At 37.3% G+C, this 14,900-nt stretch overlaps 1 protein-coding gene across 1 annotated transcript in view; it reads left to right on the top strand.

Moving 5' to 3' along the window:
* Positions 1–14,900, top strand: part of TBC1D32 (TBC1 domain family member 32) — a 695,824-nt gene that overhangs the window by 523,659 nt on the left and 157,265 nt on the right. Inside the window, exons 25-26 of the mRNA XM_053710787.1 lie at positions 6,364–6,472; positions 12,600–12,693. Coding sequence (XP_053566762.1) covers positions 6,364–6,472; positions 12,600–12,693 — 203 coding nt within the window. The remainder of the gene's footprint in view (positions 1–6,363; positions 6,473–12,599; positions 12,694–14,900) is intronic.

The raw sequence follows: 14,900 nt of genomic DNA on the forward strand, positions 1-14,900 counted from the left end.
AGGATCGCTATAAAGGAAAAGAGACCCCTAAACTAATGTGAATAAATACATAGTACAGGCAGGTCCCATCCCCCTGACTTGGATGCAGCAAGGATACTGTTTGACACCTTACTACCTGAAGATCCAGCGGAAAATGCTGTGACTGTGTACAATCAACTCATCAAATTGAAGAAAAAAGAGGTGGATCTTAAACTTCATGGCATTTACCTTTCTGAGTACCATAGAAAGAGACTGATACCTAGAGGCTTTAGAATCAACAATGTGCCCACCATAGGCAGACAGAACTCTGACTTCTGCAGGAAATGGGTAGCGATATTGAATAAATGTTCCCTTGATTTGATCTTGCTAGTGGTCGAGGAAGTCAGATGTCAGATGCAAAAAGCAAAGGATGATATCAGCATTTTGGAGGAAGTTAAAGGCCAGATCCTGATGCAGGACAAATCAGAGAACTGGATGGACAAGATTAACACACAACTACGGGAATACAACAATGCCTTAATTGCCTTCAAAAACAAAAAACTTGGTTATGTTATGGAGGATTATAAGGATAAAAAGGTTTACCGATGGACACTTGGACCGGTTGAAAGAGCCCAGTACCAGCCAAGAAGACAAAGAAGGTTTAGAACATATGCACACCGACAACTGAACACGGTGGATTCAAGTTCTGGCTCCGACACGGATTACTCGGGTGACCGGCCACAGGAGAATGAGAACCAGCACAGCACTCAGCCTTTTTTAGGCATTACCACCCGCTCCAGGGGAAGGGGCGAAGACCGCATACACGCAGGGGCGGATTTTGGAAGAAGACCCCCACTACCCCGCAGGAGGAGGAGGATGTAACGGTCAATCTTAGCCAGCATGTCCTGAATGACAACGAAAGGCGGGTACTTATGAAGGGCCTCTCCTTTGTACCCACAACTAAGGCTGATAACTTCACTACTTATATTGACAGTATGCGTTTCCAGAGGCAGCTGAAATTGGGTGACTTTTTCCAGGGAAAGGGATTGGAAGAAAACAGACACCCCTTTAAGAAACCAAGTACATTTGAACCACCCACGACGAATCCAAGTATTAGAACTTATACTCGCCTTATCCAACAAAGATTGAGACAGAGGGAGCAAGGCCTAACTAGAAATAATATGACAACAACTGACTGGGAAGCTGTTCAATCCCTTAGAAATGACTCTACCATTGTCATACGCCCAGCGGACAAGGGTGGTGCGGTTGTCCTGCAGGATTATCAAGATTATAAAACTGAAATAGATAAACAACTGGCGGATGTCTCAACCTACAAAGCCCTACCTTGTGACCCCACGATTACCTATAAAGCACGGATTGACTCAGTTATTGAACATGCAGCACAAATGAACTGGATAGACCCAACCACCAAGGAATGGCTAACCACTAACAACCCAGTCAGGCCTATTCTCTATACACTCCCCAAGATACACAAACAATTGGTACATCCACCTGGACGCCCCATTGTCTCAGCACGGGGGTCACTCCTACAACCCCTGGCTAAATATGTTGACTCTATGCTACAACCACTGGTTGTAAACATGCGCTCATACTTAAGAGACTCCACCACACTCATTGCATATCTCACTGACATATCTGACATAGAGCCAGGAGACGTGCTTGCCAGTCTTGACGTCACAAGCCTCTATACTATTATACCGCACGAAATGGGGATGGAGATAATTACCAACTGCCTTGAAAGATGCCCATATGTGGGTCCCCCTACCAGCTTTATTATTGAACTTCTATCTCTATGTCTTAAGCTGAACTACTTTAAATTCGAAAGGAGATTTTATCTTCAGCTCATGGGAACGGCCATGGGCTCGAATATGGCACCTGCTTTTGCAAACTTATTCATGGAACATGTGGAGGAAAAGGTGTTCAAGGTATATGACAATCAACAAGTACGCTTTTACAAGCGCTACATTGATGATATCGTTGTAGTCTGGAGAGGCACGATTGAGTCCTTTGGCGAGTGGGTCAAATCCCTGAACACAATAGGGGGACAGGTTCAATTGAAGGAAGTGTCCAGCTACAATGAAGTGGATTTCCTGGATCTAAGAATTTATAAGATAAACAACAGATTGGGTACCACCTTATTTAAAAAGTCTACCGACAGAAACACACTGCTACATGCTTCTAGTTACCATCCAAGATCACTCATAAAAGCCATCCCTAAGGCACAGCTGCTGAGAGTCATCCGCAATAACACATCAGAGGAAAACCGTGAGGTACAACTGAAAGAAATGGAATCACGGTTTTACAGCAGAGGATACAATGGTAACACTATAAAGGAAGCAAGGACCCAGTTGAGCATGAAAATGCCAAAAAGAGACCAACAGAACAGGATGAATTTTGTCACTGCATACACCCCTAGCACGAGAACACTAGGAGTTACTTTAAAAGAGAAATGGGATATTGTCCAGACTGATCCATCATTACCATACCACGACTATGGACCACCCAGAATTGGATATAAGAGGGGAAGAAACCTAAAAGACATCTTAATGAACACTGATCCAACTGATAGCTACAGCAAGGTCAAGACAAACACCAAAAGGGGCTCCTACAAGTGCCCGAGTTGTGTAACGTGTAACGCCATGCTGCAATGCAAGCAGTTCAAACATCCACACAATAACACAAGCTACAAGATCAAGCATTTCCTTACGTGTACCACAAAATTTGTGGTGTACATGCTGAATTGCAACTGTGGCCTATTCTATATAGGTAAGACGTCAGATGACATTAAGAAAAGGATGGCTAATCACAGGAGTGCCATCCGGATGGCAATTGAGAAAGGCAAGAGTGACCAACCGGTGGCCAGACATTTTATGGAGAAGGGTCACTCTGTGGCGGACCTGAGATTTAAACTCATCGATCATGTACCCCCAATGCCTAGGGGAGGTGACAGGGACACCCGTCTCCTACAGAAGGAGGCCGAGTGGATTTTCAAACTGGACACTATACACCCCAGAGGTTTGAACATGGGGATAGACTGGCATTGTTTTTTATGAACTGAGCTGTTTACGCTTCTAATGTATCTGGTTGTATCTTTCTAAGGGGATTAATATAGTTTGTACAGTATCTGATACTATGTATGCATTCTTTTATCCACAGTGGGTTCATGAAGTCTGGTTGCTGATTGGCTGTAGGCTCTGCCCATATTTACCCTCCAGGAGGGGTGCCCAATGGGTGTACCCTTATTTAGGTTGTTTCTGTTATGTACACTAGTGGATGTTACTTTTGATGCACACCGCAGTGTTGACACATCACTGAGTGCTGGTGCTATTAACCTTGCACTACGGAACCCTGTTAGCACTAGTATTTTCTGTACCTAGGGGGATGGGACCTGCCTGTACTATGTATTTATTCACATTAGTTTAGGGGTCTCTTTTCCTTTATAGCGATCCTTATAATTCTGGGCCACCGGACTCTAGCAAACCTGTAATCATAGCATCAGCCTGAAACATACTGTGACCGACATATCTTTTGACTTTGGACCCCTGCCCCCCTATCTCTTAGCAAAACTGTTACTCACACAGGGATAGGGGCTTGTCCCATACGGCCTATCAGGGACCTTGCCTTATACCAATAATAATTGACTGGGCATGGCTGACACGCATGCGCACACTTATAGACAACCTTTATGTGACCCTGTAAAATTGCCTATGCAGGGACAATAGGTGTCTTGACCGCAAGACCGGTGCTGACAGGTTAGAAAAGACAGACGCATATACCCATCTCATCGTGTATGTCAGACTGAACTAGCTGGGTTACTACACCTAAGTGGGTGACTCCTGATATCTGGGTATTAGGTGTGTTGTACTATCTTCTACTGCATATCCTGCTGCATTTATTACGTTCATGACCCGGACCCTTCCTTCCCTTAGTAGTACCTTGGGGCCCAACCTCTTACAATGCCATTTTAATAACTCTGTTTGTCCGGTGTGGGGGCTTGTCCTTTCTATCCTATTGGGTACCTAGCTGGAGCATTGGGGGCCGGACTGCGCCGGGTTTACACGCATGCGCATAACCCTTGTTGTTCCGCTAGTAACTGTGCTAGATTCAGCGCGAGGTTGGTCCGATGCTGAACAGGGTGACTACATAGGTCGTGCTACACTTTGTGCATGTAATACGGTCACATCGTTTGAGGTATCTGAATAACGAGTTTGCTGTTATTGGCGTCTATAGCATTAATGGTACACATGACCCTTGACTATGTAGTACGGGTATTATGAGTTAGGCATTAACTATAAGTGCATTACGTGAATTGCATTTCAATATGATGAGGTGCCGATGTTTAACTAAACGTTTTTTCAACCCCTTTTTTCTACACATTCTTGTTTTCCTGTACTTAGCTAATAATATTGTGATATGTCTCTTTAAAAGGACACACTGCCACTGGGGTATTAGAAGTACTAATATACAGCAGGTGTATTATGTGGTAGGATGATGTGTTGATTTGCTAATTGACCTGATGCTAATTAACCATAATGATCTGGTTTCTTTGATGTCATTGTTGCATTGGTAAATGTATTTACTTTGAACTGGTTGTTTGGTTGCTATGACAACCATTTTTGGCGGTTTTTTGCACTAGGGGGAGGGGTTTGTGTATGCTTAAATGTTTGCTTCACTTGTATGTTGTTGGTCTGATGAAGGGGAGCATTCCCCGAAACGTTACTGAATAAACTACTTGTTTTTTACTTAAGTCCAGAGAGTGCTGTTTCCTGTTTTGCTACATTTCAACTACTCTAGCACCCTGGCCCTTGGAGAACTGTTTGTGAGAGTGCAACTGACTCTTTTTGCCTATATATATATATATATATATATACGATATATGTGTGTGTGTGTGTGTGTGTGTGTGTGTGTATATATATAATCTTTAGAGATGTATATTTATGTATGTCTATGTTTAAGCCCTTTGCCAGCCTTTTTTTTTTTTCTAACACCCGAGACCCCATTTCTTTGAGCTCTTATAACTTTTTTATGCATTATTTTTTTAATAATTTTTATTAGATTGTTATTATGAAGGTAACTATACTTTTTAATTTATTTTTGATGTTTTTTTGTGACACTTTTTTGTTTTGCAAAACAGATAACCAGAGCTCTGAGGTCGGGATAATCAATCATGCTAGTGTAAATCGCAATTGTGCTCAAGCGATCATGTTTACTTTCAGCTTGCAATATGAGCGGAAAACCTGATGCGCGCAAACACCCACTATATACTTCTTATCACTCGTGCATAACTGTTAGCGCTCCACTCCTAATCTGGACCTTAGTGTTTACCATGTCCCTTTAAAGTTCAGTATGAAGAAACCACATTTGTTGTGGAACTTTTAAGTGTACTGCAACTATAAAATAAAAAGAATAGTAAAAAGTAAGTAAGCACAAATTTTGACTTATGATAATTCTTTAAGGGACCTAGCCCAAAATGGGATCAATTTGTCTATTATACTTAGCCTTACCCTTTTGTAATGTTTGGCTTGTGTGATAAACTGTGCTCATTTTCTAAGAGCTGCAAAGTAAAATGTTAACCCTTTGGCATGCAACTGTGTTAGTCGCATTTCAGGGGTGCAGCCAGAGTGTAATATAGCATAATACTTACAAAATTAAAAATAGATTTATTCATTAAGTTGCTTTATGTAAGTACATAAATTACTTTCCTTTCTGCATTTCTTTAACTATTCCCTAAATACTTCGAAAATCCGTTCATTTATTTCTGGTTTTGACGCTTTATTCTTAAAGAGAATAACAAAACATTGATGTATGTTTGGACTAAGGTTCCTTATTTAATGGTTCCAACAAGGTTCCAACAAGTGGTAAAAGGATAAGGTGTATATTTAAAGGGCCACTAAACCCAAAATCTTTCTTTCATGATTCAGATAGAACACACAATTTTAAACAACATTACAATTTACTTCTATTATTTATTTTGCTTAATTTTTTAGATATCCTTATTTGAAGAAAAAGCAATGCACATGGGTGAGCCAATCACATGAGGCTTCTATGTAGAGCAACCAATCAGCAGCTACTGAGCATATCTAGATATGCTTTTCAGCAAAGAATATCAAGAGAATAAAACAAATTAGATAATCGAAGTGAATTAGAAAGATGTTTAAAAATGCATTATCTTTCTAAATCATGAAAGAAAAAATGTGGGTATCATGGCCCTTTAAGACACCCTTTTAGTCTGATAATTTAACCACTTATTTATTTGATAATAATGCTTTGTAAAACTCTTCTTATGATTAAAATACATCTAAATGTAATATTTTATAATATGTTATATGAAGATATGTTTTTGTTATTTTTCATTACGTATTTAAAGGTTTTATTTAATTGCAGAAATGTCATTATTGATGGTTTGTCAGTGGAGAGAAACCATATACTTATTCGAATGAACTTAATTGGAGGACCCCGTGAGCGTGTTTTACCCCCCAGAGCTTTACTTCACGTAAGTGTGATTTATCATTCTTGCTACACAATAAAATATTCAGTGTCATAGCACTGTACACAAATATCAACAAATGTTTTAAAGTCATATACTGTACACACTTCAGTATCTCCTCAGCCTTTCATATAAATTTTAAAGTGGCTGAAAAAATAATTAAATTAGAACCCACTGTAACATACCTAGGTGCCAACAATCAAGCACCCACCAGGATAGATAAATGAAACCTGTAATTCACAATGTGACGTGTCAGGACGTAAACAGAATTTATCATATTCTATACGGCAGCACAGTAATCACATTTTTATATAAATTTGTTCACATTGATTTACAACACATATCCAGGAGGAATGTGTTACCAGTTAATAGGTAATAATTACCAAATAATATTCTTTCCAAGCACTGTGTCACCCAACAAAAAGATGCTGGGCTGTTTACACAGCTGATTGTGACTTTTGTCAAGTGGCTACTGTAACTTTTTTTTTTTTTTTATCTTTTTATTGAGATGCACAGGACAATAACACACAGCTTGAGTTGACAAGTTAATACAAACAAAAATAGTCAGTGTACAGAAAAACTAATGTATACAAGAAATACAATGCCAGGGTCTAGAGATCCACAACCCATGTTTGAAACATGAGATGAATCAAAATCAGTGTAGATGCATAAATTGACCCTTCAATTACTTCTTTGATCAAATTTGCTTCATTCTCTTGTTATTCTTTGTTGAAGAGATCTAGATAGTTAACGTGCACTTGCCTGGAACACTACATGACAGGAAATAATGCTGCCATCTAGTGCTCTTGCTAATGTTTTGTATTGTTGCAAAACTGCTGCCATATAGCACTGCCGACACGTGCACACGCCTGAACTTACCTTCCTGCTTTTCGACAAAGGATAGCAAAGAATGAAGAAAATGTGATAATAGAACTTAATTGGAAAGTTGTTTAAAATTGTATTTTCTATCTGACACGTGTGGAAATAATGGGGGTTTATGTCCCTTTAACTCCAGGAAGAAACATCACTTTCTCAATATTTTTTTTAATATGACTAACTAAAGTTAACTAAACTAAACAGGGGTAACAATTTAAAAAGGTGACTCTTTCCAAAGGTTACTGAAAATGTTGGGAAAACAAAGTCAGTGCACTAGGCTCCTAATTATAGAGCAGCCAAATGCAACATGTTAAACTGAATTGCTGTATGAATATGTATTTAACTACAAGATTTCAGGGCATAATGTGCTAAATAGGGAATTCACTTCTGCTGCATCATGACACCATAAAAAGTGCTGCCAAACAGTAGATTCCTATAAGGGACACAAAACCCATTTTTTTCTTCTTTCATTATTCAGGAGCATACAGTTTTACTTCTATTATCAAACTTACTTCGTTCCCATGTTTATCTTTGATAAAGAGATATCTAGATAGGTAACGTGCACATGTCCGGAGTTCTACATTGCACTGCCATCTAGTGCTCTTACTTAAAGGGACACTAAATCTAATTTTTTTCTTTATTGATTCAGATAGAGCATGCCATTTTAAGCAACTTTCTAATTTATTTCTACTATCAATTTTTATTTGTTCTCTTGCTATCTTTATTTAAAAAGTAGGAATTTAAAACTTAGGAGCCAGACTATTTTAGGTTCAGCACCATAGATAGTGCTTGCTTATTAGTGGATACAGTTTGCAAACCAATAAGAAAGCATAACCCAGGTTCTCAACCAAAAATGGGCCAGGTCTCAAGCTTTACATTCCTGCTTTTTAAATAAAGATTGCAAGAGAACAAATAAAAATTGATAATAGGAGTCAATTAGAAAGTTTCTTAAAATTGCATGTTTTTTCTGAATCATTAAAGAAAAAAAAAATAAGTTTACTGTCCCTTTAAGTATAGCATTGTTGTAAACTGCTGCCATGTACTGCTGCAGGGACTTGCACCTTCCTGAAGATAACTTACATCTTTTCAACAAAGGATACCAAGAAAATGAAGAAAGTTTAATAATAGAAGTAAAATACAGAGTTGTTTAAAATTGTGTGTTCTATCTGAATCATGAAAGCAAATGCTGGGGTGTTATGTTCCTTTAAAGGAAATCACAATAAGTTAAATGTATGCCTCTCATCATACTACTCCAATGAGGGAAGTATGTAGCCTCAGTGTTTAAACTTTGACAGCAAAATAGGAACATCTATTTGCACATCATCCTATTATTAAAAACATAGCTAATATATAACTGTCTCTCTTAATAAAAAATACTGTCCCACTTACAAGGGACACCAATCTCAAAGTGTGACACTTAGTAAAGGTTAATAAGATATTGGGCAGACTACATTTTGGCATGCTAGGCTCCCAACTATAGCAACAAAGTACTATATCCCATGTGTATTCTATATGCCCTAGGTTCTAGTAATTAATGCAAAATACCCATAAGAATTTGTGGATTCCTTTAATTCTTTTTTATTTGTCTCTTAATAGTGTTCAAAGGGTTAAATTGAGCAGTTTCAACATTGTAAATTTGCTAGCTACAAGTCATCCTAGTATTGAAAATTAGGGAACAAACAAACTAGTTGCTTGTTTTATTTATAAATTGTTACAACAAACTTATAACTGTTAAAAACAAAAGTGAACCAGTGTCATAGCAGTTGGTCTAATAGAATTAGTTTTTCTGCGACCAGAACATTGACTGCATTACAGGAGGAATAGGGCTATCAAACCCTAAGATTAGGTCATCATTGGGTATCATTTATAAAGTTATAAAATTAAGTGACATACATTATGAAACCTCAACTTCTGAGGGCACCCTTAACACCAAGACATATTTTCCCAGTCTGACCAACTTCTCTATGGTTTGATGAGGGCTGATAATATAGTAGACTCACCGATAGGAAGAAGAAAGTCCCTGTAACTAGAGTGAAGACACCATATTCGCAATCCAGAAATAATTGAATAGTCTGTCCAAGAACTTCTAAGCTTTACTAGCAAACCGTAGTGTTCATAATAGATCCAGTGAGAAAATAGTTGACACTCTTGTTAAGAAAGCTTAACCCCCGATCCTTACCAGCTCACCCCTTAAAAGATTGAAGAGATAATAATCGTGTAAAGGGGTCACATTCTGGCTTACTCATGCTCTCAATTGCAGCTCTCCTGGGTGTCCATTTTAGAAGTTCCATTATTGTCCCATGGACATCAGAGTCTGCAACAGCTCAGCCATCACAATGGTCTAATTTGCATCAAGCTGTGATATATGGCAAAGATATTCTACAGCTACATTGTCTATTACCGATAGGACTAGTACCTGCTCTGTAAGAACCTGCTGTGTTTCCTGTTTCTCCTTTTCACAAACCCGTCGCCCCTTTCTTCTCTCCCTGCCCTGGGAGAAGCACTCACTGAGCTGTGCCATTGAACTTTAGGGGGAATATTGTTGGCGTCCCAAGGAGGGGTGTGGGGCCCAAAAACCTGAGTGTTAGAGTAAGCAATCACTTCATCTATTTCCAAATTACTAGATTTCAGAATTAGCCAATCTTTCAGGGCAGAGAGTATGTCCTGAGTCTGGCAATCATCTTCTCTAAGTGTCATCATTCATGATTGTAGAAATAAAGTTTTAACTTGTAATATATCACAATTAAATATATAAAACAACAAATAAAAAATGTGATAAAGCACGGGTAAGGATATGTGTTCTTCAGGAATCCAGAAGTTAAAATCCTTGTAAGAAAAGGAAATAACAACAAATAGTGAAGCCTGTAAAAACAAATTTTAAAAAAAGAGGTGGATTGTATCTACTCACATTCTAAGGAGCTATAACTTAGCTCTCAGTAAAACGGCTCATGTGTCAAAATAAAGATGGATCAAGGGACATCAGACTTCATAAAAACGGTTTATTTACTCACTTAAAAATCACTCAGGATAAGGGAACAATTTCAAACACAGAACCGTATTGAATCACCAAACACGGCGTTCACAGACGGTAAAGTGAAGAACATCAGAGTCCCAACTGTCCAATAAAATCTGGCATTCGTTTCACCGGTCATAGCCAGGTTTTTCAAGGAAATCCAGAAGTCCCACGTAGACTCTTTTATAATCCAGGCTCTTTTCCCATTCATTCTTCTTAATTGTCCTTTTATTAACTCTTTGATAGATAAAATCTTGTTCTATATATCTGATACGTATTTAGGAAAAGTGTCAATATGATAAAATAACAAAATAACATATTATCCATCAACATTTAAAATACATCATAAAAATTATTTATATACATTTATACAATTTAAATAGTTTACCATACATATTTGTTTTGTAACACTGGAAAAAAGAAACCAGTGCTTTTTCAATTTTTTTTCTTTATTATTCATGATTCTGTTTTTGGATAAACTATGTATAACGCTGCAGGCAGTAAGCCACGGGAACATCACACACTGTTCAAACTTCAACTTCTCAGGGGCCAAGTGATGCAATTATTGATCCCACTTAGTTCCCAAACAGTTAGGCTGCTAAGGGATGTAAGGATGGTTTAACATGTGACCACTTATAATAGAAAACAATGACCATGTGATAGTTATTCTGATACTGTGTAAAATAATTTTAAACAGTGATTATTTATTGTTTTAGTCCATGAGCAAAAATAATTTATATGTATTTTTTTTTACTTGTATATGGTATCTTTGAAGGCTTTCATATTTGATTTGTGACACCAAAAGGAGAAATAAGATCTTCATTTTCTAGAGTTTATCAGTTAGCTAAACATTTATTAAAAATGCAAAACCAATGTAATCAATTCATTCAAAAAAATATATAAATAGATACTCCTTTCTGATACTAGTCTCCCATATTACTAATGATATATTTGATAACTATAATGGTTCTAATATAAAATACTGAAGCACATTTGGCTCCAGTAGCTTAATGTGTGCTGGCAAATGTTTCTAAATGAAAATAATTGAACATTTAAAAAAAATAGTATCTTCTTCAGCTTGAAAATAATTGTGGGCTATAAATCTGTAGGCTAGTGTAGCCATAGTAGAAAAACAATTATGTATAAGTAGTGTTGATTAAAGGGATAATAGATAATCTAGTCAAAATTAAACTTCCATGATTCAGATAGAGCATGCAATTTCAATAAGCTTTCTAATTTATTCCTATTATCAATTTTTCTTCATTCTTTTGGTATGATTATTTGAAAAAGCAAGAATGTAAGCTTAGGAGCCAACCCATTTTTTTGTTCAGCACCTGGGTAGCGCTTGCTGATTGGTAGATACATTTACCTAGGAGCTGAACCAAAAATGGGCCAGCTCCTAAGCTTACATTCTTGCTTTTTTTAACTAAAGATACCAAGAGAATGAAGAAAAATTGATAATAGGAGTAAATTATGAAGTTGCTTAAAATTGTATGCTCTCTCTGAATCATGAAAGTTTAATTTTGACTAGACTGTCCCTTTAAATACAGTAGTAATAACAATAATAATAATACATATTTTTTATCACCATAATCATCTATTTGTGTATTTGAAGTAAATAGATAGATATACACATACATGCACAGATTTCCTGTAATTGTCAGTTTCATTTTGGCAACAGTAAAACCTTCTGTTTGCCTGGTAATGTTGCCCCTTTTTGTATATCTTATCTGCAATACAGAGGTACTGAATGCCCTTTGAGCTCGCTGTGCATTCAATTGCACTGTTCATTAGAAAGGTTCTTTTGTTAAGTTCTATACTTCTCTCCATGCTGTCAGTATCCAGATGATGAGATGGAAATTGCTCTTGACTGAAAGAAGAGCAGGCAAGATTGATGTGAAAAATTGGAAATGCAGTGTCTTCAGAAAGATGTTACTTTCCTTTTAATGGAAAAATTATGGAGGGAAAGAAGAAAATGAAAAACACTGCTGTCTGAAGTTACTTGTGAATGTTCTTTCTGTCAAATCCATATGATTTAGTGATATTAAGGTTTCTTTTTAATTATAGCAAAGTGTAGCAATAAACTGTATTGCTCGATGGGATTTTAATGTGAATGCAGTCATTTTGAAAGTTATATAAGACAAATCATGTAGAAATTAATATGTTAAGTTGGCAGCTAAGAAAGGTGGGTAACCTTCTATTAATTTGAGTTATGGCATTAATATATGTGATTTCTTTGTCTAGAGTAATGATCCGTATCCTTGGCCAATGTTTTCATCCTATCCTTTGCCAAAGTGTTATATTTTGGAAATTCCTTTGAAGGAGGAAGTCAAAAAAGGTAAGAGCCAATAGTCTGTGTATATGAAATTCTGTTGTGAAAACATCCCACTACATTCTTTGAAGTGACATGGAAGTCAAAATAAACTTTCATGATTCAGAAAGAACAAGTCATTTCAAAATGTGTGTTTGCTTTGTTCTCTTGCTATACTTTGTAATGAGAGCATACACATGCAGGTTATGGGGTTTGCCTATGTCTTTAGCACTATGTGGCAGTAGTGTTTGCAACACTGTTTAATATTGTTATTAACTTAGTCAAAAACCCTGCTGCCACATAGTGTTCAAGACACGCTCTTGATCCTACCTCAGTATGCTGTCATAGAAATCCTTCAGTAAAAGATACCCAAGAAAAAATTTAACTTAAGTTTGATTTTGACTGTCATGTCCCTTTAAATATTATCTATCATTTCACATGACATTTAAATTAAATCAAAGTAGTTATTGCAGCCTGTGTAAGTATAGAATAATTTCAGGTTCTGCCTCCCCTTTCTAATAAAATACGTGTGATTTAGCAGGTTTATTTCTTATTATATAAAAAACAAGGTCATAGATTATCTATAAAGGCTGGACTTGATAGACCAGACTTCTTTAATTTCAAAGGCTGACCTTTAAAGGTGAGTGTTATCAAGCAATAATCAACAAGCAATAATAGTTTAATAAGAAATCACACCTGAGAGTTAATGGGAACAGTCAGCAGCAAGGTCCGAGTCAGGTCAGGATCATAACCAGAGGTTCCAGAAGATTATGGTCTAATTCAGTAGAATGCTCAGACAAGCCAGAGGTTCCAGAAGATCCAAGGGTAATCTAGTAGAGTGGTTAGTCAAGCAAAGTTTAAGACGTTGGTTCTAGAAAATCCAGGGGTAATCCAGTAGAGTGGCCAGACAAGCCAAATTCAAACAATGTTTAAAAAAGATCCAGAGAGTAGTCAAAGTCAGCAGAGGTTATACACACACGTTAACCTTGCATGAATTTTTGTCTTTGCGTGCGTATTACAAGTTAAAAGTAAAATGTTTTTGCTCGCCAGCTAACTCGACGTGTGCAAAAAGCTGAATTTCAAATGTTGTGACCACGTTAACGTATTTACCCATAGACTTCAGTGGAGCAGAAAAGTGGGAAAAAAACAACACGCTTACTCGCACACAAAACCGACATGAAAATATGAATATTTCAAATTCCAATGTTCTTCAAACAAGAATATGTTCTACTTATTCATAAATACATATTTATATATATATATATATATATATATATATATATAATTGTATATAGGTATAGATATTTACATATATATATACATCTAAGATTATCTATTTAAAATTACTTAGAACATATCCCCTATGTATCTATGTAAAGAATATTGGAATGTAAAATATTTACAGTACATACACGGTTAAACACTTTCACCTAGATTACGAGTTTTGAGCGCCAATAGGATTTAAGCATCTCTCATTCTATTGGCTAATTCGAATGAGAGCTGCTTAAATTCTATTGGCTTATTTTAATAGCAAGGGACACCATCTTGAATCGCGTACCTTGCATTGAAGATTCAGTGTACGGTGGAGGATGCTCCGCACCAGATGTCTTCAGGATGGACCCACTCCGCGCCTCTGGGATCAAGATAGAAGATGCCGTCTGGATGAAGACTTCTCGTCGCTTGGATCAGGACGTCGCCCCCGGGATGAAGATTGAAGAGGCCGCTTGGATAAAGATTGTTCAAGCGGGACTTCAAAAACTATAAGTGGATCGTCAGGGGTTAGTGTTAGGTTTTCTCTTGTTAAGTGTGTTCAGTCCACGGGTCATCCATTACTTATGGGATATATTCTCCTTCCCAACAGGAAGTTGCAAGAGGATCACCCAAGCAGAGCTGCTATATAGCTCCTCCCCTCACATGTCATATCCAGTCATTCTCTTGCAACCCTCAACAAAGAAGGAGGTCGCGGGAGGAGTTGGAGTTTTTACTTAATTATTCTTCAATCAAAAGTTTGTTATTTTAAATGGCACCGGAGTGTGCTGTTTTTCTATCTCAGGCAGTATTGGGAAGAAGAAACTGCCTGCGTTTTCTATGATCTTAGCAGGCGTAACTAAGATCCACTGGCTGTTCTCGACATTCTGAGGAGTGGGGTAACTTCAGAACATGGGAATAGCATGCGGGGTCCCCCGCAAATGAGGTATGTGCAGTACAATATTTTCTGGGAATGGAATTGACTA

Source organism: Bombina bombina, chromosome 4 (assembly GCF_027579735.1).
Source record: "Bombina bombina isolate aBomBom1 chromosome 4, aBomBom1.pri, whole genome shotgun sequence".
Classification (NCBI taxonomy): domain Eukaryota; kingdom Metazoa; phylum Chordata; class Amphibia; order Anura; family Bombinatoridae; genus Bombina; species Bombina bombina.